Source organism: Eubalaena glacialis, chromosome X (assembly GCF_028564815.1).
Source record: "Eubalaena glacialis isolate mEubGla1 chromosome X, mEubGla1.1.hap2.+ XY, whole genome shotgun sequence".
In the NCBI taxonomy this organism is placed as follows: Eukaryota; Metazoa; Chordata; class Mammalia; order Artiodactyla; family Balaenidae; genus Eubalaena; species Eubalaena glacialis.
This window is the reverse complement of record NC_083736.1, coordinates 1606526-1632902: the sequence shown is the minus strand read 5'-3', so window position 1 is coordinate 1632902 and position 26377 is coordinate 1606526. Positions and strand designations below refer to the sequence as shown.

General features: G+C 47.0%; 1 protein-coding gene across 1 annotated transcript in view; it reads left to right on the top strand.

Moving 5' to 3' along the window:
* Nucleotides 1-26377, top strand: part of LOC133082259 (dehydrogenase/reductase SDR family member on chromosome X-like) — a 188831-nt gene that overhangs the window by 36119 nt on the left and 126335 nt on the right. The window contains exon 3 of the mRNA XM_061178786.1: nt 4695-4763. Coding sequence (XP_061034769.1) covers nt 4695-4763 — 69 coding nt within the window. The remainder of the gene's footprint in view (nt 1-4694; nt 4764-26377) is intronic.

Sequence of the window (26377 nt, the reverse complement as noted above, 5' to 3'; positions counted from 1 at the left end):
TTTCTGTGCTTTTTGCCTGAGTGTGGTGGTTTTAGCTCATGAGGAAGTCTAGAGGGTTAGGTCACGAGGAGATCTAGAGGGAAGGTCAGGAGGAGGTCTAGTGGGAAGGTCAGGAGGAGGTCTAGTGGGAAGGTCAGGAGGAGGTCTGAATGGGAAGGTCAGGAGGAGGTCTAGTGGGCAGGTCAGGAGGAGGTCTGAATGGGAAGGTCAGGAGGAGGTCTGAATGGGAAGGTCAAGAGGAGGTCCAGTTGGGAAGGTGAGGAGGAGGTCTGGTTGGGAAGGTCAGGATGAGGTCTAGTGGGAAGGTCAGGAGGAGGTCTGAATGGGAAGGTCAGGAGGAGGTCTGAATGGGAAGGTCAAGAGGAGGTCCAGTTGGGAAGGTGAGGAGGAGGTCTGGTTGGGAAAGTCAGGATGAGGTCTAGTGGGAAGGTCAGGAGGAGGTCTGAATGGGAAGGTCAGGAGGAGGTCTGAATGGGAAGGTCAAGAGGAGGTCCAGTTGGGAAGGTGAGGAGGAGGTCTGGTTGGGAAGGTCAGGATGAGGTCTAGTGGGAAGGTCAGGAGGAGGTCTGAATGGGAAGGTCAGGAGGAGGTCTAGTGGGAAGGTCAGGAGGAGGTCTGAATGGGAAGGTCAGGAGGAGGTCTAGTGGGAAGGTCAGGAGGAGGTCTGAATGGGAAGGTCAAGAGGAGGTCCAGTTGGGAAGGTGAGGAGGAGGTCTGGTTGGGAAGGTCAGGATGAGGTCTAGTGGGAAGGTCAGGAGGAGGTCTGAATGGGAAGGTCAGGAGGAGGTCTAGTGGTAAGGTCAGGAGGAGGTCTGAATGGGAAGGTCAGGAGGAGGTCTAGTGGGAAGGTCAGGAGGCGGTCTGAATGCGAAGGTCCAGAGGAGGTCCAGTTGGGAAGGTGAGGAGGAGGTCTGGTTGGGAAGGTCAGGAGGAGGTCTACTGGGAAGGTCAGAATGAGGTCTAGCTGGGTGATGAGTATATACTGCAGCAAACACGGGCACTGAGCATATTTGAGCAAGCCTGGGTACCCATGCATTTGAGGGCTGGAGCCCTGACTGATATCACCTCCTTTAGGTGATGTTTCTTGAGCATCAGGTATGGTATCTGTCAGCACCAAATTTCTACTCTTCTCGAGTTAAACAGAGAGGAGGCAGCACGTCCTCACCCACCTGTGTCTCCTTTCCCACTAACGTTCTGATGTCCCTGTTTGAACTTTCCCCGAGGGACACAGGTCTGACCTTACCTGTCAATCCAGTCACGTAGGGAGGCTCACTGCCTCGGTGTGTCTTTGAGGGGATAGTTGAATATATCCTGAGAGGGACAGTTTTTCTTCTTACATGACAGCTGGAGACAAGGTCACTTAATGAAACATTATCATTGGTCACAATGCATTTTTCTACTAAACACAGATTAAGAGATGGGTTTAATCAATTCCACACTCTCAGTCCTGAAGCCATGAATATTTAAAGAATAATCAATTACTTGCTGAAGAATTGAAGTGATAATCTGGGTCCGAGTCCAGCCCATTAGTGTTGCTAAGAATGCATGAATTATTCAGTTTCCCATCTGTTCACAGTATCTTAGTTCCTACTGTTTCAAAATACTATTTTGGTGGAGGATCCTTCTTTCTTCATAATTCTTAATAAACGGTCATCTAAGGTTTAGACCAGGGGTTGGTATGTTTTTTTTCTGCTATAGGCTGGATGATAAAGATGATCATAGGTCTCTCATGATGATCAGCTCTGCCCTTACAGCAGGAAAGCAGCAATGGCCAATACTTAAAGTTTATGGCTGTTTTCCAATAAAACTTATTTTTTATATCAAGCGATGGGCCAGATTTGGCCCCAGGTCTGTAGTGTGCTGGCCCTAATTTGGGTTCAGTATCTTTTTTTTTTTTAAACAAGTGGCAGTTCTGTTGCTTCTTGCAGATCTTTACAATCTGGTGGCTAGGGTGCTGTCTTCAGGGAGCGGACCTGGATATGAGAGGTTGTCCTTCCCACTCGACTTGGTGCCCCTGAAACCCTGCACTGCAGCATGTATAAAACCTAACCCCTGCCGCACGAAGGTTGAGCGGAAGGCAGACCCACTGCGTTTGAGCCCTGCTTCTGTTGTGGCGTAGTGTTTCCTGATATGCAGCCATCACTCCGGAGATGTATGGGCAACGTTGGCAGCTGTGTAGGGTCAAGCATCCCATATCCAGCCCATAGGAGGCAGCTGCTGAAGATGACCTTCGCCCCCAAAGTGCCTGTCCATCCCTCCCATACAATCCAGCCCTGACTGCCTGAATATTGTTTTCTTTGATTTCTTTTTAATTTTTAAAATTTCTGTTTTATGTTGGAGCATAGTTGATTTACAGTGTTGTGTTACTTTCAGGTGTATGGCAAAGTGAATCAGTTATACGTGTACATATATCCACTCTTTTTTAGATTCTTTTCCCATAGAGGTTATTACAGAGTACTGAGTAGAGCTGCCTGTGCTATAGAGTAGGTCCTTGGTTATCTATTTTATGTCTAGCAGTGTGTATAAGTCAATCCCAAACTCCAAATTTATCGCTCCCCCCTGGTAACCACAAGTTCGTTCCCTAAGTCTGTGAGTCTGATTCTGTTTTGTAAATAAGTTCATAGGTATCATTTTTGTTTAGATTCCGCATAGAGCCGATATCATATGATATTTGCCTGATTGCCTGAACATGGAGCGAGCTGCCCGTCGGGGGGCGCTGCTGGCCGTGGCCAGTTTGTCCTGCTGTTCCATCGCTTCTCCCCAACCCACCCTCAGCTTTCTTTCTTTCTCTGGACACTTATGTCTTTCTGACTTCATTTGAGCTTCTGCTACGCCAGCCCTTGATGCCAAGATGGTCTCAGGCTGGAGGGTAGCCCGGCAGCAGATGGTGTTTTAATGTTTAAAAATTGCACAAGTTTCAGAAACAAGCTCATACATGTCTGCAGCCCTCACTTACCCATGAATTCTTTTTTTTTTTTTTTTTTTGGTCTTTGATGCCCGGAACATTTAGGGATGGAAGACATGCCTTCTTTGCCATCCTGCCCCTGCACTCCCGCAGTGCAGGAAGGCTCTCCCAGCAAAAACACATAATAACCGCATAATGTTTATTTCTTTAAGGAGCTGGAGGTGCAAATGACTTTTGCAGCTGCATCTTCTTGATGTCTGCAGCTTTGAACTTCTCCGAGGCGGTGACAGTTTCTATATTCCTTTTCGTTCACCCCCAGAGATGTCCTTTGCCACGTTTATCTTCAGCAGGAGGCATTTCTGATTCCGCCTGGGTTCACCACTTCTCCTCTCTTATATGTTTGTTACAAATAAACCCGTTGCTGTAAACATTCTTTTTTTGTTTTGTTTTGGAAAGGGCATTGCCTAGATTCATTTGGGGACACCTGTCAGTGACACAGAGCACATAATACAGAGGAAAAGAGTAGGGAATACTATTAGAGTGTGTAAATGAAACCACGGGTACATAAACAGCATGCAGAAATGCTTGATAAAAGGATTGCTTGGTAGTGGACTTTCACAGAGACCTCAATAGGCTTTGACCCGAGAGAACCAGCATCTTGCCAGCAGGGGCTGGCTGCAGGTGGGAGGGTGATGTGGGCTGGACCTGCCCCTCCCAGGCCCCTCAGCGGTGTCCTCATGCCCCCTGTTGGTTCTCTGGGCGTCAGGGCTCCATGCCCACCCCTGTGTTCACAGCTGCCAGCTCTGGCCTCCCTGTTGAAGGTCTCCTGTGACTCAGCCCCCAGGGAGTTGCAGGTGTGGCTTCTCCTGCACAGGGTCAGAGGCGCTGCTTGAGGCCGGCTCCTTAATAGGGGATGCTGTCTGGGAAGCAGGCTGTCCTGGCTTCTCCCCACCCTGAGCAGCAGCTACATCAGGTCCCCCTTAAAATGAGGGCCGTCTGCGCACAGACGTAGGGAAAGACAGCCCCCCTGCCCTTCCGGCTCTACCCTCATGGTCAACACAGGTTCACCTACTCAGGCGTTAAAGAAACCTCATTCACTTTCTTCCGCCCCAAATTTCAACTGAAGCATCCATATCCTACACAAAAGACCCATCGCCACCCTTCTAAGCGAACGTTCCCAGAATCGCACCTGCTGATTTTACGGAGTCACGGGTAACGGGAGGAGGCATCTCGAGCTCATGGTGGGAATGTCCCGTGATGGTTTTTTATTTTTTATTTTTGGCCATGCCACGCGGCTTGCGGGATCTTAGTTCCCCGACCAGGGATTGAACCCAGACCCTCGGCAGTGAAAGCGCAGAGTCCTAACCACTGGACCGCCCGGGAAGTCCCCCGTGATGGTTTTTATAGCTCAAGCCGCTGTGAACAGAGCGGTCGCCTGGACCAAAAGTCTCTCGAAAGTTCTATGTCTGGTCTGACATTTCTGCTGACAGTTTCCTGCTCATGCTGTTGGTGTCCCCGTGGTCCTGATGCCACTAGGTGCTTCGTGTCCCCGGAATCACTGAAAAGTAAGATGTCCCAGAAATGCATCCTTTTGACCAATCCACCTAAAGAAAATGCGTCTTCAATGGATACGCTGAATCTGCTACAGTTGCTCCGATGGCAAAATTCAACGCCAGGACGGAAGGAGACACTTAGCGTGTTGTAGGGTTGTGTTTACTGTCTCAAGAAAACATCGTTTCACATGGGGTAGTTTCCTTACCCTGAATTGTATCTTTTCTTTTCCTTGTAGGCGGAAATAACCAAGGCAAAGCGGAAGAAGCTGTGAGGAAGATAAAAGAGGAAACCCTCAGTGACAAAGGTACTCTACTGCCCGGTGGACAGATGGCTCTTCTGCTTGCTCTGGGGGCTGCAGACCCTGGCGTGGGCTCAGGGACCCGGATGGTGGAAGTGGCTTTGGGCAGCGATGTCTCTGATTCTTGGGCTTTTCTTTGGGGGGCTTTTGTCCTCCTTGGGGAGTGGAAGGTGGCAAGATTGCGATTCTTGAGAGACACATGAAAACCCCGGACGGACGGGTAAGCCTTATCTATCCCTTTGTGTCAAGACTCCCACTCGTGCTTGTTCAAGGTGACCGTCCGGCCCTCTGTCCAAGGCTGGGGCGTGTTGATATTCCCAATGCCTCCTCTGCCCTCGTGGCAGGATGCCTTTGATCTTTTTTCTTTTTCTTTTTTTTTAAATTGGGGTAGAGTTGTTTTACAATGTTGTGTTAGTTTCTACTGTGCCGCGAAGTGGAGTTCCCTGTGCTGTAAGGCAGGTTCTCATTAGGTATCTACTAGGATGCCTTTGATCTTGAGACAGAACCCAGAGGGGCTTCCGCAGCTCTCCTGCAACACCAGGCAGCTCTTGCAGACAGAGGCGCTGCTTCTCTCCCTCACCTACCCCGGGGCAGAAGTGGTCCACTGTTGTGACAGCCGATCGTGAACCCCCGTCCCCAGTTTGCAGTGGCTCAGGGGGACGCTCTCTCCAACGCCTTGGTTTCCACGCAGCGTGTATTTCCCGGGCATCTAGCAGTAGCATTCCTGGGGGCAGGTGGTTAGAAGTGCTGGTTTCCAGCCCTGAGCCTGGGAACCTCTGCAGGCGGGGCCGGGAACCTGCATTTTCCCACGTCCTCCCCGGGGATCCCCCTGCCCCCTCACGTTTAAGAATCGCTGCTGTCGTGACTGCATGAAACCATAATTTCCAGAGCAAAAGAGGAGTCTCGTGGGAAACCGCCAAAGCGTGGGCTTCTTTTCATGACTTGAAAAACCGTTGGAAAGAATGAAAAAATAATTCGCCCAAACCCGCTCATGTTACAGGCCTAACCAGTCAAGGTGCCAAGGTTCATCTGGGGCTACGTGTGCTTCTTTAAAACGTTTAAGAGCTTCATGTGTTCTGACAGAGCTGTAATCCGTAGCCCTGATTTATGGGAGGAAAGAACGTTCTAAAACATCTTTAGACAATTTCCTGGTGGCATCAGCCTTGTACGCTGCGATTCACAGTTTGGGCGGAAAGCTCACGGATTAAAGGGAAAACGCTTCGGTAGCAGCTCTGTGCTGGAGGGGAGGCCCCCAGGGCCTGCGGTGGGCAGGGCGGTGATTCCTAATCACCCAGGACGGTGGTGTCACGCCCCCCTGGTCAAGGCTGGTGACAGAGCCTCGGCTGTGTCTGCTCCTGTGTCTTCATTTCTAGCAAGTGACGCCAAGTAGATCCATGAAATTTGCATCTGGGAGAAGTAGCTGCCGGGGCAGACAGTCAGTCAGGTGCACACCGACAGCAGAGAGAGCCCAGGGGTCTGCACAAGCCCCAAACCCCAGCCTGCCTGCACCCCACTTCCTGGCAGCCACCATCCCCCCGCCGGGCATCCGAGTTTATGGAAAGGGCGAGGCTGGGCATCCTTGGTGGGCAGCGGCCCTGCGCTGGTCCTTGTGTTGCTTGGAGCACGGCCCTTGCCCAGAAGTTGGCAGCGCTTAGGGAAGCTCAGGTTCCCCCTGGCCTGAGAGGGGACATGGGGGCCAGGGAGGTGTCTGGACACAAGCTGAGTGACCCCTGAGGTCTGCAGCAGGGGTATGGTCTGAGCCAGGGTGAGCGTGGCCACTCCCACGGGGGCTGGTCCAGTGAGGGAGTGAACCCTTGATTACACACACACACGCACCTTTGAAAATTCCTCTTCTGTGCATTGAACCAAACATGAAAGCAGCGCTGTCTGTATTTTACACCAGAAGCCTGGCACTTGGAAGTCGGTGCGTGGACAGCCCAGCCCGTGCACGCCTGGAGGGGTCGCCATGAGACAGGTGGGAGATGCTGAGACCTGGCCAGAGGCGGGTGGTTTGGCGGTGGTCCTCGAGCTGACGTTGCTGAATTCGCATCCAGCCTCGGGATTCCCCCAAGCCAAGGCCCAGCCAATCCCAGGGGAAGAGGGGCACTCCCTGTGCCGGGGACCTGCTGCGCAAGGGCAGGGCCGGTGGGGGCCTGGGTCTCCCTGTGCGTCGGTGGCCGTCGGTCGGCCCTCACCCTTCCTCTTGGCTTAGCTCCCTGCAGACTCGGCCGGACCCGGTCTGGGTCGGGATGCTGTCTGGAGTGGAGCCCACAGCCCTGCAGAGGTGCCTCTGTCCAGACTAGCTGCCCTGCTGCAGCCTCTGAGGGTCTTGTCCACACAACCCCCGGCTTCCCACTTGGCCAGGGGGAGCCCGACCTGTTCCTCGCTTATGGCTCTTCCGTGATCCTCTGGATTCTTCTCTTTTTTTTTTGGAGCAAATCAGCAGATAGCCTGAGACTCACAGATGACTGCCGAGAACACAATTATTTCTTTTCTTTTTGAAATTTTTTATTGGGGTACAGTTGCTTTACAGTGTTGTGTTAGTTTCTTCTGTACAGCAAAGTGACTCAGTTATACAGAATACAAGTATCTGTTCTTTTTCAGGTTCTTTTCCCATATAGGTCACTACAGAGTATTGAGGCGAGTTCCCTAACACAATCATTTCTAAATGCCGAACTTCTCTGTAGCCTACCTCCCCCCTCATCTCTGTACTGACCCTTTTTTCTTAGTTCCTCGTTGAATGCTTTACGTGGTGTACTTTCTGCCTTTGACATCACGGTCAGTTGAGGTCACGTTTGGGGCTGGGATGGGAGGACACCTGCATATCCGTGTATAACTAGTTCGGCTTTCAGAAGGATGTATTTGTGAGTGTGGTCAGGAATCAAGGTGATGTTGGTCATTTCCCAGCCTAGAGATTTCCAGGGAAGAGACTTTTCATACGTTATCACCTTGTATCCATGGTACCGAAACCTTTATTGCTCTTAAGTAATTACATGCTGATGCAAGCTCTCTTATTTGGAGCGAATAGTCTTGCTAATTTACCAAAAAAAAAAAAAAACCCCACCCCAAAATACCAATAAAAACCCGAACACCACAAAAACAAACAGCAAAATGGCATAACAATGTTCAAATGAACCCAAATGGAAATAGATAATTTAAATACTTTTAAAAGGACTCCAGGCAGGTAAACTTTGCTTTGCTCATTTCACAGTGACGCACGCAACCCACGAGGGAATTCCCTAGTCCAAAATCCTAGGAAATGTGGTGTCTGTTCTTTGTTTTTAAAAGGAGAAAGGCATCCCTTGCTTTGTGTCACTGTTCCACACTTTTCCACCGTCACCAGTGTCGTCCTGGACAATTTTACACCTTTCCTAACGTCATTCTTTTTTAAAAATTTTTAAATTAAAGTATATCGTGTTAGTCTCAGGTGTACAGCACAGTGATTCAGTTATACATGTCCATAGATTCCTTTTCAGATTCTTTTCCTTTCTTGGTTATTACAGAATATTGAGCAGAGTTCTCTGTGCTCTACAGTAGGTCCTTGTTAGTTATGTATTTTGTATATAGTGGTGTGTCTGTGTTAATCCCAGACTCCTAATTTATCCCTGCCCCCCACCTTTCCCCTTTGGTAACCGTAAGTTTGTTTTCCATGTCTGTGACTCTGTTTTGTAAATAAGTTCATTTGTAGCATTTTTTTAAAAAAGATTTGTTTATTACTTATTTATTTATTTTTGGTGCGTCGGGTCTGAGTTGCAGCACGCAGGCTCTTTGTTGTGGCATGCAGCCTTCTCTCTAGTTGTGGCGCGTGGTATTTCTCTTCTCTAGTTGTGGCGTGTGGGCTCCAGAGCGCGTGGGCTCTGTAGTTTGTGGCACGCGGGCTCTCTAGTTGAGGCGTGCGAGCTCAGTAGTTGGGGCGTGCGGGCTTAGTTGCCCCGCGGCATGTGGGGTCTTAGTTCCCCTGACCAGGGATCGAACCCGCGTCCCCTGCATTGTAAGGTGGATTCTTTACCACTGAACCACCAGGGAAGTCCCTGTATCATTTTTTATTGAAGTATAGTTGATTTACAATATCATGTTAGTTTCAGGTATACAGCACAGTGATTCAGTTTTATACATATATTCCTTTTCAGATTGTTTTCCCATATAGGGTATTACGAGATACTGAGTAGAGTTCCCTGGGCTGTTCAGTAGGTCCTCGTTGGTTGTCTATTTTATATAGAGTAGTGTGTATATGTCAATCCCAATCTCCTAATTTATCCCTTCCCCCCTCTCTCCCACGGTAACCATAAGTTTGTTTCCTATGTCTGTGACTCTATTTCTGTTTTGTAAATAAGTTCATTTGTACCATTTTTTAGATTCCACATACAAGCAATATCATATAATATTTGTCTTTCTCTGTCTGACTTACTTCACTTAGTATGATAACCTCCAGGCCCATCCATGCTGCTGCAAATAACATTATTTCGTTCTTTTTTATGGCTGAGTAGTATTCCATTGTATATATGTACCACATCTTCTTTATCCATTCATCTATTGATGGACGCTTAGGTTGGTTCCATGTCCTGGCTATTTGTAAATAGTGCTGCTATGAACATTGGGGTGCATGTATCTTTTCAAATTATGGTTTTCTCCTATCTTTTTGATTTAACTTAAAATGGCCCTTATTGACAGTTTCCTGTTTCCTACAGGCATCCTTTTCTTTCCCCCTTTCATTTTTTTTAGATTGAAGTGCAGTTGATGTACAATATTATATATTTCATGTGTACAGTATAGTGATTCACAACTGTAAAGGTTATACTCCATTTATAGTTATGGAAAAATATTGGCTATATTCCCTGTGTTCTACAACATAACCTTGTAGCTTATTTATTTTATACATAGTAGTTTGTACCTCTTAATTCCCTCCCCCTATCTTGTCCCTCCCCCCTTCCCTCTCCCCACTGGTAACTACTAGTTTGTTCTCTGTATCTGTGAGTCTGCTTCTGTTTTGTTATATTCACTAGCTTGCTGTATTTTTTAGATTCCACGTATAAGTGAGATCATAGACTATTTGTCTCTGTCTGACTTACTTCATTTAGCATAATGCCCTCCAAGTCCATCCATGTTGCTGCCAATGGCATGATTTCATTCTTTTTTATGGCTGACTAGTATCCCACTGTGTATATATGTACCACATCTTCTTTATCCATTCATCTGTCTGTGGACACTTAGGTTGCTTCCACGTCTTGGCTGGTGTAAACGGTGCTGCTATGAACGTTGGGGTGTGTGTATCTTTTTGAATTACGGTTTTCTCTGGGTATATGCCCAGGAGTGGGATTGCTGGATCATATGGTAGCTCTCTTTTTACTTTTAAGGAACCTCCATCCTGTTCTCCAGAGTGGCTGCACCAACTTACATTCCCACCAACAGTGTAGGAGGGTTCCCTTTTCTCCACGCCCTCTCCAGCATTTGTTATTTGTGGTCTTTTTGATGACAGCCACTCTGACAGTTGTGACGTGATGGTGAATGATTTAATAAGTGAATTTTGAAAAAAATGGACTTCTAATTTTGGAACAATTCTAGATTACAGAAGAGTTGTGAAGGTTCCCGAGTTCCCACATACCCTATGCCTAGTTCTCTCCATCATTAGTATCTTATGTTAAGTTCGTGTCTCACAGTGAAAGCACCTTATTGGTCTGTGATCCCTGACTAAAGACCTTATGTTTTTTCCAAATTTCCTTAGTTTTTACCTAATGTCTTTCTTCCGTCCCAGGATCCCATACAGGATGCTACAGTAATATCTAGTTGTCCCATCTCTTTAGGCTCCTCTTGGCTGTGATCATTTCTTAGACTCTCCATGTTTTTTGATGACCTTGACAGTTTTGCAGAGTGCTGGCCAGGAATTTTGTGGAATGTCCCCCTTTCGTCTTTAACTTGGTGTCCTGAGGTAGCCAGTGAGCAGGCATGCCTGGATAGACAGACACTAGACAGGTGTTCATACAGACAGATGATTTCCTGTGGGCAATTAGAAGGTTTAACAATGCCTAGAGAAAACCCTAATTTGAAAAGATACATGCGCCCCAGTGTTCATTGTAGCACTATTTATATACAATAGCCAAGACATGGAAACAACCTAAGTGTCCATCAACAGGTAAATGGATAAAGAAGATGTGGTACATATATACAATGGAATACTACTCAGTCATAAAAAAGAATGAAATCATACCATTGGCAGCAACTTGGATGGACCTAGAGATTTTCATCCAAAGTGAAGTCAGCCAGACAGAGACAGACATATATCATACGATAGCACTTATACGTGGAATCTGAAATATGATGTAAATGAACTTATTTACAAAACAGAAACTGACTCACAGACATAGAAAACAAACTTATGGTTACCAAAGGGGAAAGGGGGGAGGGATAAATTAGGAGTTTGGGATTAACATATACACATTCCTATATATAAAATAGATAACCAACGAGGACTCACTGTAGAGCACAGAGAACTCTACTGAATATCTCATAATAACCTGTCATGGGAAAAGAATTTGAAAAAGAATAGATGCATGTGTATGTATAACTGAATCGCTTTGCTGTACCCCTGAAACCAACACAACATTGTAAATCAACTCTATTGCAATTAAAAAAAAATGGCATTCGGCGAGTCAATTCTATTAACAAAGGAAAAAAAAAAGAAAGTTTAGAAGGTCATCGTGTCTTTTCTGAAGGCACGAAGGCGCAGCACAGCCCTTTGTGAACATTTAATGTTATCACTGCTCACCCCGTGTTCTTCCTGTGAAGGGCTCTTCATTTCTCAGACTCGGGAATGATTAATGTTAACCTTTGGAAGCACCATCAGGGTGACTTCTATGAGAGAGGGGATTGTCTGCCTAGTTTCCTTAGCTCGTCTATAAATACTTACAGGAATAATAATAGAAGAAAAAAAACCACAGGGAAGAATTTTCATTCTCATCTTGTGTCCAAAGTTCTATTTCCCCCACCAATAATTTATGCAATATTTTCACTCCCTCCTGCATTGTCCTGTTATCCTGTTCCGTGTTTTCTCCTCTTTTCATTTGTGGGGAGGAATCATCGCCGAGGAAATTCATTTTGACCGTTCCCTTCTAACACACCTCAAGACACTCCGTGCTTTTAAACTTGGTAATTAGAGAACCTGCTCGCGTGACCGTCTCTAAAAGTTATTCTGGAAATGTTACTTCCATGATATTTTTCCTCCTGGGGGAAATGAAGTCGTCTTTAGTTGTTATAGAAGATAAACATATAGTAAGAAAGGTTTTTTGAAAAAATAAAACTTGAAGGATTATGTAATGATATTTCAAACACTTAAATGAGACCCAGAGGTTAACGTTTCCTGGAAGGGGCTTCTCCTTCAGTGAAAAGGACGTTGCCTCTGAAATTGTTGTCAAGATTCTGATGAGAACAGTGGCCCGGCTCTGCACACATCTGTGGTCCTCTCTGTGTTATTATCTCTGTGATGCGTGGTTTGGGGTGTGCAGAGCCCATGACGTTAGCATGTTAGAAATTGCGTAGATCCACTTTCTAACAAGACACTTGGAGGCTCCATAAGGTGCTGTAGTGCCTTGAAGATAAATATTTATTTTCACTTATTGCAGGTTTTGTTTTAAAACCTTTTCCTGAAGAGGAAAGTTTCACTCTCTCCTCAGAGCAGGGTGGGAGATTCACATGGTCCTAAGTGTTTGCAGGTAGCATTATTCCGCCTTCCTTTGTGAGAGCTGTTTTCCACGCACGTAGAGTTCTGGGTTGAAAACACTGCCCTACCCCCAGGATATTAAAGTTGTTGTAACCTGGACTTCTGGCCTTCATTGTTTCAGATAGGAAATCAGCTATAATTATTATCATTATTTCCTGAATATAATGTGCCTTCTTTCCTCTTTTTTTTTTTTTAACTTGTTTTCAGAATTTTGATAATATGCCTATGTGTGGTTCCCCGTGTTTACCCTACTTGGGTTTAAAAGGCTCCCTGTAGCCATGGGGTAGGAAGTTTTGATAAAATTTGAACAATTTTTAGCCAATATTTTTCAAATACTTTTCCTGCTTTGTTCTTTCCACCTTCTTGTCGGTCCACAATTACACATATGGTAGATTCCGTGACACTGTCTGACATTTCATTGAGCTCTGTTCATTTTATCCAACTTTCTTTTCTTCCTTTGTGCTTTAGCTTGGATGATTTCTATTGAACTATCTCAAGTTCACCAAATTGTTTTTCATTTGTGTGCAGTACACTTGTAATCCCATCCTTGGGTTTTTGTTTTCCTCAAAACTAACTGTATTTTTCAGTTTTAGGACCTCCATTTGGTTATTTTTAGTTTACATGTCTTTCCTGACGTTCTTCCTTTCTTCACCCTTGACCTCCATCTTTTCTTGTAAATGCTTTAATTCATAATTGTTATCTTAAAGTTCTTGTCTCTTCATTCCAACAGCTACATCATCTCTGGGTCTGTTTCTATTGATATTTTTCCCTCTTGACAGCAGGTGACATTTTCCCGTTTCTCTGCATGTCTGGTCATTTTTTGTGTATTGGACATTGTGACTGATCCACTGTAGAGATTTTGCATTCTGTTATCTTCCTCTGAAGAATGTTGAGCTTTGTAGCGGCCAGTGATATCACTGGTGGGTTACCTTGGCTTCACGTCTTGTTATGATAAGTCTATTTCAGTTCTGCCCTTGGGCCTTGGATGGAGCTCTCAATCTTAAGATATGGAGCTCTCAATCTCAATCCTTTGTTCTAAGACATAGCCCATCTCAGGATTCAGGTGAGACTCTGAGCTGTTCACTGAGCCCCTGCAACTTGGCAAGATGCAAATATCCTGTCTCCCCAGCACCAGGCAGTGGCTGAAATTTCTCTGCTCACATCTTTCAACCTTCCAGCTGCAGTTTGCCCCTGAACTCCTTGGTGTCTTGCCGTGTTTCTGCAGTTCACTAGTCTGCTGAGGTTTCGCTGGGATTTTCTACTCAGATTTTTCAGCTCCCGCCCCTGTGGCCTTTCATTTTGGATTGTGCCCCTCCATTCCAGCTGCCCTAGGGACCCCAGACTCTGACCTTTGACTCCTCAGCCCGACCAATTGTCACTTTCTCTTTGAGGTCTGCATCCGTGCATGTTGAAATTTGAGAAGTACCCTCAGGGCACCCCCTCCCCCCCCAAAAAAAAGATAAATGAGAATGGTCTGTGGCAAACCAGAATGTGTAGCCCCTCTTTAATAAGCTACTGAAGTTAGAATAAAGAGCTTCAGCAAAACAGACAACCAAACCGCTTTTTGTTAGAAATGATGATCATTAGAGTACATAGCTGCATCGTGTTGGATACTTGTTTTGTAGCGGGTATTGTTTTAAACGCTTTACGTGTATGGATTCATGTGGTCCTCTCCTAGGAAGGAGTTATTATCACTAATCCCTTTTTACAAGTGAGGAAACCAGGGCACAAAGAGTTTCGGGAAGCCTCTTAACATCATGCAGTTAATAAGTGGAGAATTTGAATCTGACCTCAGAGTCCTGGAGGGAACCCAGAAATAGAGCGACCCTTGGAGACGGGGAGAGATGGAGAAGGCAGGGAAACAGAAAGAGAAAGACGGGTGGAAAAAGACAGAAAACAGCTCAAGCATCTCAACAGATGGGAGTTGGGTGGGTGTTGATGGCCCAGGGTCTCGTAGGGACCCTGGCTTGTACATTGTAGTGTGTTCTGTCCCCAGGACAATCTGTTACACACACAAACCTGTGTGCACGTGTGTGTGAGGACAAAGATGGCATTGCACGCCTCTGTCAGTGGGACACAGTGAAGGCAGGAGAAACATGGCGGGGTTATAACCCTTCCTGTTATTTTCATAGCGACAAGAACGCAGCAGAGGGAACCACATGTGCCCCAAGACCCCTGAGAGTACCCTGAGAGCTGGGGAGGGCTCTAGGGCCTCCACAGCCCATGGGAAGGGTATGGCTCCTTCAAATCCAGAACATGACCCCGTGAGGAAGCAAGACCCCAGCTGCCACCCGGGTTGTATGTATATATCCATTATAGATATATATATCCATTAACAAACTCTTCCTTTTCCAAGTTCTGTCTAGTTGGACGTGTTTCTTTGTTAATAAAGAGAAGTCCTTATTTTTATGGCTACGTACGCTTCTGTTGTCAGGATATCCCAGGGTATTTGCCTAATTTCTCATCAATGGCTTGTGTTTCGTTATCCTGTGTGTTCGGTGCCCTTGTATTTGTATCTTAAACACTTACTTACTTTTCCCCCTGATGCCTTCTGATATGTAGAATGAGGAGTTAAAGGCATTGAATGCAGGTTGCCAAACAGCTGTCCAGAAATGTGGCACTGATCACGGCCACCACGAGTGGACCACTTGCCCTTATCCTCCACTGTGTGTTTCCATGTAGAGCTATTCATCTGGGTGATGGTTTGGCCACTGGGTGAAGCCGTTTGGCCTGAAGGGGACTGGCAAGGATGCCGTGTGCCGAGTGATGCAGGATGCAGGTATTGCAGGGTCTTGGAGCTCCAGGTAGAGACACCTCTTTGTCTGGGTAATCAGGCCACCCATCTCTGTGTGTCCTGAGCTGACCTCCTTACCTGGAATTCACCTTCCAGGACTTGGCAGGTTACACTTTGGAGTTGATTCAGCCCTTTTCTTTTTCCAGCCTCATGTTTGCATCACTCCTCCGCCCGCCCGATGCCTGCAGATAAGCCTGGGCGTGGGCGGAGAGGGTGCAGCTCGGGGTTTTCAGGGCTTGGTATACTCCTTCCTTGGTCATTTGCCTAATCACCATCCCAGGCGTGGGCTTCTGCCCGTCAGACGCCCCCCCTGACTTGTCCTCAGGGTGTTCCTGTTTCGAGTATCTGATTGATGGCGCCTTTTCACGCATCCACATTGGAGACATGCTGAAGGGGAGCACAGGGCAACCCGTGATGGCATGCGTTTCCTAAATGTCCAGCCGTAGAGCTGGCTTCCCAGCGTAGGTTTTCCAGGGGTGGACCTGTCACTGGGAACCTTGCCCTATACAACGACCCTTCCCATTTGGAGTGAATGCCATGGATCACCTGCTTGTAAAATTAAACGTGAGAAGACGTTAAGATTCCTTTAGGGAAACAAGTCGTAAAAAGCCCTCTCGTCTGGAATGCACATTCTTTCTTTGTACCCAGTGGTGGTTTGAGGGGTCACCATGCAGGATCTGCTCACCTGGCGGGTATGTCCAAACCCCTTTGTCTCTCTATGTTATTGTTATTTTTTAAATTGCTACACTTTAGTGTTTAGTACAGTTTTAAGTTTACAGAAAATTGAGGACAAAATACAGGGAATTCCCAATACCTGCCCCACAGTTTCCTCTGTTATTAACATCTTGCACGAATCCACGACATCTGTTACAACTGATGAACCAGTGTGCACACATTACTAACTAAGGTCCATAGTTTACATTAGGGGTCACGCTCGGTGTTATACGTTCTATGGGTCTGGACAAATGTATAATGACGTGTATCCACCATTATAGTATCATACAGAGTAGTTTCACTGCCCTAAAACCCCTCTATGTTCTGCCTATTTATCCCTCCAACCCCTGGCAACCACTGATCCTTTTATTTTTTTACGTATTTTAATTTGTGTTTTTTTTTAGCACCGATCCTTTGACTGTCTCCACAGTTTTGCCTTTTCCAGAAAGTCACAGAGTTGGAATCACACAGTCTGTAGCCCTTTCAGATGGGCTTCTTTTACTCAGTCGTATGCATTTAAGGTTCCTCCCTGTCTTTTCACGGCTTCAGAGCTCCTTTCTTTTTAGCACCGAATACCTATTTTTATAAAGGACAAAATTCCCCCTATACAGAATTTTAAATGCTCATGGGCAAGCACGACCGCATACAGCGCTGGGCGGTAGGTGGGTGTACCCAAAGGAGAGGGAGTTGCAGGGTACAGCGTCTTCAGTTTTGGAAAACCGCAGCTGTTAGGTTACCCCCAGAGGAAGGTCAGGGTGAGGGTGAGGGTTAGAGGGAAGAGGTTGGCGGAGGTCCGATTGGACGGCCAGGACTTGGTACCTCCCCGCCTGGGTTGGAGGGCAGACTCCCTGAGCCCGTCCCCAGTCCCTGAGTATCGAGCCGCTTCACCCGCCTGTGTTCCCACCTGGATGCGTCTTCTGCTCTCTGAGGCTGTTTCCTCTTTCTCATGTTCCGTCGGGGGGCCTCACGGAGGCCACCCCTGCCCGCTGCCCGGCAGGAGCGCCCAGGGCTGGGGTTTGGAACAGCCGGGAGCGCCCGGATGACTGATAGCACATCATCAGCTTTGCAGATACGGCACTTGGGGGACCCTTTCCCGATTCCCCCCGCCCCGCGTAACGGGGACGTGGCTTGTCTTACAGGTTAATTACCCAGAAGATGGTCGTGTGGTTTTAGCCACGCATCCCTCGGGCAGGCTGTGTAACAAGAGAAGAGATAATAAGTGTGGTTCAAAGACAAAAGAGAGCTCCACCTCCTAGCTGCTTTCTGGAAACGTTCTGTCTGTGAAACCGCCCTCGGGCGGTTGAGGGGCCGGTGAGGGGCCCCCAAAGGCCACGCCAAGCCTGTCTTGCGGGGACCTGCTCCTGCCCCAAAGACAGAGGCACCACGTGCATCCGAGCCCAAGGCAGAAGAATGCGTCCCGACAGCTCTCGTGGCCACGGTCCAGCTCCAGGTGTGCTCGGCCCGCTCCTGCGCCTGTTCCGTGATGGGTCAACTGCCGTGGACGTGGCTGTAGCTTCAGCAGTGATGGCCAGGCGGAAACGGGGTGGTGGGGGTCTGTTGGCTCTGTTTCTCACACTCCGGACCCCCTCGTGCCTCCAGAGAGGGCACGTGGCCTGGGAGCTGCCCTTGAGAGCCTGTTGACCATTTTTGTGTTTTGGGCAAAGCTGGGATCACGTCTGCTGGGTGGGGAGACGGGGCTTCCACCTGACCTGGCCGGGAGGTGGGAGGGAAAGTTCCAGGAAGACGCTGCTGCTTGTTCAGGGCAAGCCGAGGCCTGGGACCGCGACACTGGCCTCGTTCCCCACGACTAGAGATTGGCGGAAGCATCATCACCCATTTCTCAGGGAATGAGGACGGTGGCTGTAGAGCGCAGGCTCCGTAGCCATGGCGCACGGGCTTAGTGGCTCCGCGGCATGTGCGATCTTCCCGGACCAGGGCTCGAACCCGTGTCCCCCGCGTTGGCAGGCGGATTCTTAACCACTGCGCCACCAGGGAAGTCCCAAGGAAGGGAATTCTGACACCTGCTACCACATGGGTGAATCTTGAGGTCGTGATGCTCAGTGAAAGAAGCCAGACGCAAAGGACAAATTCTGTAGGGTTCCACTTCTGTGAGGTCCCTAGAGGAGTGAGATTCATAAAGACAGAAAGTAGGACGGAGGGTGTCAGGGGCTGGGGGGTGGGCAGGGGACGGGAAGTGAGTTTTTAATGGGGACAGAGTCTCAGTTGGGGATGATGGAAAGTTTCTGGACCTGGACGTGTTTTTGTAACCACCAGCCTCTTGCCTCTGGGGTCCCTGGGCTCATCCTGGTGACCTCTTTGAGTAGAACCAAGAATGACCCCCTAGGACTCGAACTCTGGTGTTCTCCACAAGACTTGTCACCCCCAGCAGCCCTGGGAGGACGACCAGTCCCCATGGAGCCGCCTCTGTCCTGTTGTCATGGCCACGGACTTCTTCGGGAGGGAGCCAGCACCTATGCTGTATGGCTGCCCCTGCAGGTAACAAGATTCAGGTTTCAGATTCAGGTTTCTCCAGATAGGTTTCCTCTGTGACTCACCCCAACCCCTAGGCCGGCCCCTTTGCACGTCCTGGGTCTGGCTGAGGTCCCAGAGTTGGGGGCCCTGTCCTCTCGCCCCCAGCATTTCCTCTGCGAGCTTCTACACTTGGGGTGCTGCCCATTTCCCATCCGTTCGTCTATAATCTTGGTGCCTCAGCTGATAGGTGGCAGGAACCCCCTTTTAACCTTTAATGCTTCTGCTTCAAAATGCAATTTCCAAAGGCCCAAACTCACATTAATTTTTGAAAGCTCCCCTTGTAAAGCATGTCGACAGGGGATTCATAGCCAGTAACAAAATATTTTATATTTGAAATGGAAATGCAAGGCGTCACAATCTCTGGGATACAGCCAAAATATGAAGAGAATTTATGTTGCTCTAGGCTCTTGTACTCGTAGGAAATGAAAAAACAAAATTATGACTGGGCACCCAGGGAGTGAAGTAAAAATTAGGAAGCACGAATATTAACGTAATCATAGTGCGCAGAAATAAAGCACCAAGTGGAAAGAGCAGAGAAGCCACAAACAAAATCAATAATAGTTTCCTTCAAAAAATAATGAATGGATAATCACCCACCAAACAATTATTCATCTTTCATCTCACAAGATGCAGGAACTAATTAGTATTGCCTTGGAATGAGAAAGAGAAAGTATCACCCAATAAAAATATGATTTACGTTTGGACAAAAAGGAATTTATTCTTGACTCTGGGCAATACTATTTGATTACCTGTTACAAAAGGATGTCTCATTCCTCAAAATTGGATTTTCCCAGATTGATGCAAATAGAATTGGAGATCATGCACAGATCAGCAACATGTTGAAAGACCAAAAGTCACAACTCTCCCCCAAAAGGCTGCTGCCTGTAGTGAAGTTCCTAAGTACTCTTTCCAAACCTCCAAGGATGATGTAGATCAAGGATCTGCAGATTTCAGACCCTGAGCTAAATCTGGCCCTCTGCCTTTTTTTGGCAAATAAAGTTTTTTTGAAACACCCACACCCATTCATTTACTTACTGTCTGTAGCTGTGTTTGCCCGAGGTCAACAGAGTGAAGAATTGCAACAGAGACTGTATGGCCCACAAAGCCAAAAGTATTTACTCCTTGGCCCTTTGTGCAAAACGTTTCCCAGCTCTTGATCTGTAGCATTCAAAGGGGCCATGGCCACCAAGCTTACTTTATGTGTTAAATATACTTTTCTTCCTAACTGCACAATTTCCAAAGCAAAGTTATAGCTCAACTTGCTTACTAACCTAGATACAGAATGTTTAGCTTAACTCTAGCTATTGAATAGACTCCCAGGTTAAAAAATACCCTCTGACATAATTACATCTTCACTTCCTTACAGAAAAAATCATATTTCTCTCAGAAGATGACAATAAAGCATTCAGGATCATTCACTATCCATTCATTAATAAACTTCTAAAGAAATTAATTTTGTAGCAGCAGCTGGAAGGGTGGCAGGTGGTCTGTCTACACCTGGAGCATGAATTGAATGGATAACAAGTGAGTTTCCAGTCCTGAGGCTGGTTGATTGGTTCTGGCTGCCTGGTACCCTGAGATGAGAATGATGCTTCAGCAAGGGAGACTGTGATTGATTGGTGATGTCTGCTGTGGTCATGGGGGAAGGACTGTGGCCCATATGCTACAGTCTTTTTTCTTCTCTTATACATTTATTTATTATTTTTTTAAATTGAAGTATCGTTGATTTACAATGTTGTGTTAGTTTCAGGGGTACAGCAAAGTGATTCAGTTTTCTCTCTCTCTATACACACACATATATATTCTTTTTCAGATTCTTTTCCATTATGGGTGATTATAAGATATTGAGTATAGTTCTCTGTGCTCTACAGTAGGTCCTTGCTGTTTATCTATTATATGTATAGTATATGTTACTCCCAAATTTCTAATTTAGCCCTCCCTCCACCTCATAATTGTTATGAGACAGTTATGACCTCATAATTGTCTCATAACCACAATGAACCGTAAATCTCTGAAAGCATTGGAAGCAGCCACCAGCCAGCACCAGAGCCATTTGGCTGGTTCATGGGGGACATTCCCAAGCCTTAGCCACTGCTGGTGCTGAGCGGGCACTTGACAAATAAATTATTTTCGAAGATAATCAGATAAGTTTGGTTCTTGCTCGCATGGAGTTTATATTATAGCTGGAGAGGAAGATTAATCAAATAACAGCGCACTTGTCCTAGTTGGCAAAATTATGATAAATGCTGTAAAGCACTGTCCTTAAAGCAGCTATGTTAAAAGATTCACTTTCATCCCCTTGCACGATGCTCTGTCCTCTGGTTTCCTACCCTCCTGTGCAGTTTCCTCTTTCTTTGCTGCCCCTTTCATGCTGGACCCCTTTGTGTGTCATCCTAGCATCTCACACAACACCCCTCTCCTGGGCATTGCATGCACAGCCATGGTGCTGGTTCTCCCTGATACAGTTTTCTCTGAAACTCCTGCCAGCTAGACCTCTCTGCCCACACAGCACATTCAGGACTGGACGTGACGTCTTCTTTGTCTCTGATTTGGTCAGTCGTGCCACCACCTCCCAGCTGGAGGCTAGACGCCGGGGTTTCCCTGATGGGTTTTGCTCCTTATCAGTCCTCTTTCTCCAGTCAGTAACTGAGCACTGTGTCTACCTCCTAAACATCTCTCCAAAGCATTCATTTCTTTTTCTGTGCTGCTGCCACTACTGCACCTGTTCGCTACCTGGTCCGTAACCCATCCTCCTGGCTGGCCTCCCATTTCTGGACTGCCCATGCTGTTGCCTTACCTGCTTAAACCCCTACGGGTGGAGTCCCTCCATGCTTCCTCCCACTAGCTCTAGACTTGAATATGAGCTCTCTCCTCCTGCGCCTGACCTACTCACCCTACACTTCTCAGCCTCCACAGCAGACCCTGAAGGAGCTGTCCTAAACTCAGGTGCCTCCACTCCTTCCTCCCTTACCCTCTTCCATCTCGCCGACCGCACACATTGTACTGTGGTTTGTGTAACTGTGTCACCGATTTCCTAGTCCTCTGCATGGTCCCTGGCACATCGTGGACACATAAAAAATGTGCTGGCCAGAAGAATGCAGTGTGGAGAACGTCTTGTACTTTGTGGGATCTCAGTGAATGGCAGATGTTATGACAATGATGGTGACAGTGATGGTGGTGATGGGTGTTGATAATGATCATGGTGATGGTGATGATGGTGGTGATGGTGGTGATAATAGAGTGATGATGATGATGATGACGGTGATGATGGTGATGGTGATGGTGATGTAAATGGTGATGATTACGGCTCTCTTGTCCACTGTAGTTACTCACACATAAAGTCACAGAATTTTGGAGGGGATGCCCAGAGGCATTAATGGGCTTCCTGGGGATGCCCAGCTAGCTGCTGGTACTGACTATCTCATTTGTGTCTGTCCTCTACAATATGCTTTTTCCGCTGCGTTACAGGAGAGACTCATTAATTCTGTGGATTCACTGTGTCCTGTGATGGTATCATATTTAATTTAAGATAATTGTCAGAAGGAATGTCAGGAGAAGCTAATTTGAGCTGTCTATTTGACCTAGGACATGGTATTTCCTTAATTTTTGCATCTTCTCTCCTGAGGTGAAATGTTGCAGCTTTTACTCAACTGAGAGAACAGTCTTTTCCTCTGATATCCCCAGAAATGAATTAATTCATGTTCGTCTTCATTTCATTGATACCTTTGTCCCTCGATAAGGAGGTTGCTGGTAAGAAATTTTATCTCATATCACTTTTGTCACTTCTCAGCCTTGCTTTTGCATAGAGCATTTATCAGACATATTGCTAGTCACCATGGTAGCTGGCTATGCTTTGCGTTGATTAAAATACATCTTTCAGGACAACATAAAAAAAGAAACTCCTCCACTACTTCTTAATTTTCTTATATTAGAACTGCTGTTGTAACCTTACCTCTCCATTCTTCTTACAGCTAGAATTTTCATGATATAAAATACTTACTTTGAAAGCCCTTTCTCAATGAAATCAATTGCATCCCAGATAACTTTTGTACTGGGTACATGGGCACTGAGACAGGACACTTCCCCCCAGGAAATGTAAGTCAGAGAAAATCAATTTTCTCCTTATCTGTTCAGAAAAGAACAATCTGAAGGTTGCAGAGGGATTCAGGGGGGGGAATGGTTGCTCTTGTCTTTTGTTTTTTCTGAGTCCTATTTTGTCCAAATCTGAATTACGTGAATTCTGATAAGCAAATACCTCCTGTCACACCTCCCTTCCCACCCCTCATGGAAAGTGTTTGACAGGGAAAGAAACTTTGCCCACATCTGTTAGTCACATTTCTAGTACACGCATCTCCTCACTGATGCTTTAATTCGGGATGTGACTGCCGTGATACCATGCAAAGGTAATGACTGACACATTCTCGGGATAATTCACGAGGTTCACTCTTCATGGAAACATCCTTGCTCTACTTAATGGTCCCTAGACTATTCTGTGGCCCCTTCATCTGAGTCTCTTCCCCTGCTGCCACCTCCTCCCAGGAGCCTAGGGAAGCCGGCCACATCTGACGTACTCCTCCCCACCCGCCCTCCCTGGCTGATGCCAGCCCTCACGCCTGCAGACTCTCGGGTCCTGCCTGCATTCAGCTTCCTTGCTCAGCCAAACAGAGACTGTGGTTGATGGAACTCAAAGAATGCTTCTCTAGGGAGCAGGGGTTGTGTTTCTGAATATTTTAGTTAAGCCCGTTGAGTCTGGGAGGGCCCATAGGACCTCTTCATGCATCCCCTGGTCCACGTTCTGCCCTCAAAGGCGATGCTGTTGGCCATCCCAGAAGCATGGTGACACTTCTCCATCAAGCTGACTTGTCCATGGAGCTGGGCAGGTGTCAGCCACCTGTCACCCCTCCAAATTTGCACAACCAGGCTCTTAACCTAATCATGCACCTGTCAGTTTGGAACTTTACAGAAGTCCCATCATGCTTGGCATCTTGGTTGCTTCCCTTCGCCTGTGGGAAGCTGCAAAGCTGGGGCTTGTCCTGGGCATAACAAAGATGTTTCATGACTCAGCCCTCTACTTCTAGGGAACATATAGTGTCATGGGGGAAAGACACTGATGCCGATTTTGCTTTCACCTCTTATGCCCCTCCATCATTCAGACCCATTCTTTGTCTGCTACTCTTGTGGCTTGTAGATGCTCTGAATTGGGCACCCCCTGATTCTCCTGTTATTGAACCAAACTTTGGTCCACTCGCCCATGCGCAATAAAGCCAATCTACTGACACTGGTACTGGTTGTGGTGAAGGAAAGTGCAGCGTTTACTGCAGGCACCAAAAAAGGAGAACAGGCAGCTCTTCTCAAACGTTCTTAATATACTGGGACTTCCCTGGTGGTGCAGTGGTCAAGAATCCGCCTGCCAATGCAGGGGACATGGGTTCAATCCCTGGTCCGGGAAGATCCCGAATGCCGCGGAGCAACTAAGCCCGTGTGCACAACTACTGAGCCTGCGCTCTAGAGCCCACGAGCCACAACTACTGAGCCTGTGTGCCACAACTACTGAAGCCCGCGTGTCTAGAGCCCGTGTTCTGCAACAAGAGAAGCCACCTCAATGAGAAGCCCGTGCACCGCAACAAAGAGTAGCCCTGCTTGCTGCAACTAGAGAAAGCCCATGCACAGCAACGAAGACCCAACGCAGCAGGAAAAAAAAAAAAAAGTCCTTGATATAATCCATTGTCTAGAAGCTCACGCCTGTTATCAGCATGTTAATCATTCATCCCTATGCATCCTAATTAGTTTCTGCCAGGCTGCTTGATGGATTTTCCAATAAGAAAGGCAAGTTGCATGTTCTTTAGAAACGTCTTAGTGGATGAGGGCACAGGAAATTCTTGTTGAACGAAACTTGATGACCCAAGGATATCTGAAAATCCACTCCATCATCTGAACACATAACAATGAGAGTGGAAAGATCAGATGCAAAATGCAACAGGAAAACAACTGCCCCTCAGTTTGTAATGCTGGAATCGGCGTGCCAGGCACAGTCTTGGCCCCAAGCAAATGATCCGAAGGTGATGGCTCTTGACTCTGTGGGGTATGTGTTCAGTTTGGTCAGAGTCTTTTCTGCCAAGTACAGAATGCTGCGGTCCTTGTAGCAGACTGAGTGTTTTCATACGTTGTGATTGCAAAATATGGATCCAGGGCAGGATTCTTCCCGTTATTTTATTTATTGCCAAGGAACGCAATTAATAAACTTTTTATACACACACACATACCCCCACACACACACCACCTCTTCTTTATCCATTCCTCTGTCGATGGACATTTAGGTTCTGAGGGTGGGTCTTTAATCCAGTATAGCTGGTGTCATTATAAGAACAGAAGACACAGAGAGAGACACTGAGAGGAGAAGCCATGTGATGATGGAGCAGAGATTGGTGAGATGTGTCTACAAGCCAAGGACCAGCAAGGATGGCTGGCAGCCCCCAGAGTCTGGAGAGAAACCTACAACAGATTCTCCCCTGGAGCCTCCGGAAGGAACCAGCCCTGCCCGCACCTTGATCTGAGACGTCTGATCTCCAGAACTGAGAGAGGATACTTTTTTGTTGGTTTCAGCTGCCTGGTGTTTGGTCCTGTGTGATGGCGGCCCCGGGGAAACTAATACAGGTGTATGCACTCAGGTGGCTCATCAAACTGCATGGCTTGGCTGCGTCAGGGTTCAGGGCAATGTAATATTAAATGAAGGACATCCAGTGAGTGATCGCCATTTCTCTGTGTTCTCCGGGGGAATCCACTGCATTGCTCTCCCAGGCACACCGTGTATGATATTTGATGTTGGCTATTTAGACTCACTGGTCCGAAATGCTTACCCTCCATCATCCTCCGATGACCTTCCATCTACAGAGCAGGCTCTGGTTTGTTAGCAGGATGCAGTGTATCAGGGGCTTTCAGATCTGTCTTCTCACTTAATTCTCTGCAGATGTTGAGAGAAAGGCCCTATTAATATCCCACTTTATCAAATGTGGGAACTCTGGGGCTCCTGAGATGAGGAATAAGGGAGTGGGCTTTTATACCCAGATCTTCTGCCCTCCCTAATCAACAAGTGCTTCCTCAACCTGGCTGTGCATCCAGTTCAGTCCAGACACCCCATAAAAACACACATTCCTGGGCCCCGTCCTCTGAGAGTGACCTGGGTAGATATCAGGTCGACAGTATTTTTAGGAAGTTCCTCCAATGATTCTATCGCTGGCCCCACAGAGAGGCGCTCAGGGAAAACACTGAGAATGTTTGCAATTTCGTCATCATCTCTCTGGGTTAACAAGAGCCTTGGTCTCATTTCTGGAAGAAGGAAAGAATTCAAGAACCGTTTTCTTTGCACGTGCACTATGCCCGATATTCAAGCACAATGTTGCAGAAAGTAAGATGACTTTATTTGCGTGTCCCGTGACACATCAGACGTGGTTTCAGGAATCAGTTTGCAACAGCACGGGAATCATGGACCAGCTTAAACTGGTTTTGCCTCCTTAAATAGGTTGTTGTTTAATCAAGCTGAAACAGCACCAGCTTAACCTGGTTTCGCCTCATTTAATAGGTCGTTGATTCATCAATCCTCGAGTTATTTTACAGAGACAGCACTGCACATGCTCAAGACAAGAAACCATGTTTCTAGGGTGACCTCGGAACCAAGAATCTTCAGTCTACAGAACTTAAGGACTAGAAATGTTACCACTGGAGCCCTTTACGAAGCGAGAACTCCTTCAATGAGGAAAATCTGGCTTCCAGCTGCAGGAGTAGCTTATATGGCCTGATTCGAGACTAGCCAATCAGCTTCCAAGCTTGAAACTCCCTAACCCCTTAAAGTTCACTCCAGACGCTGAA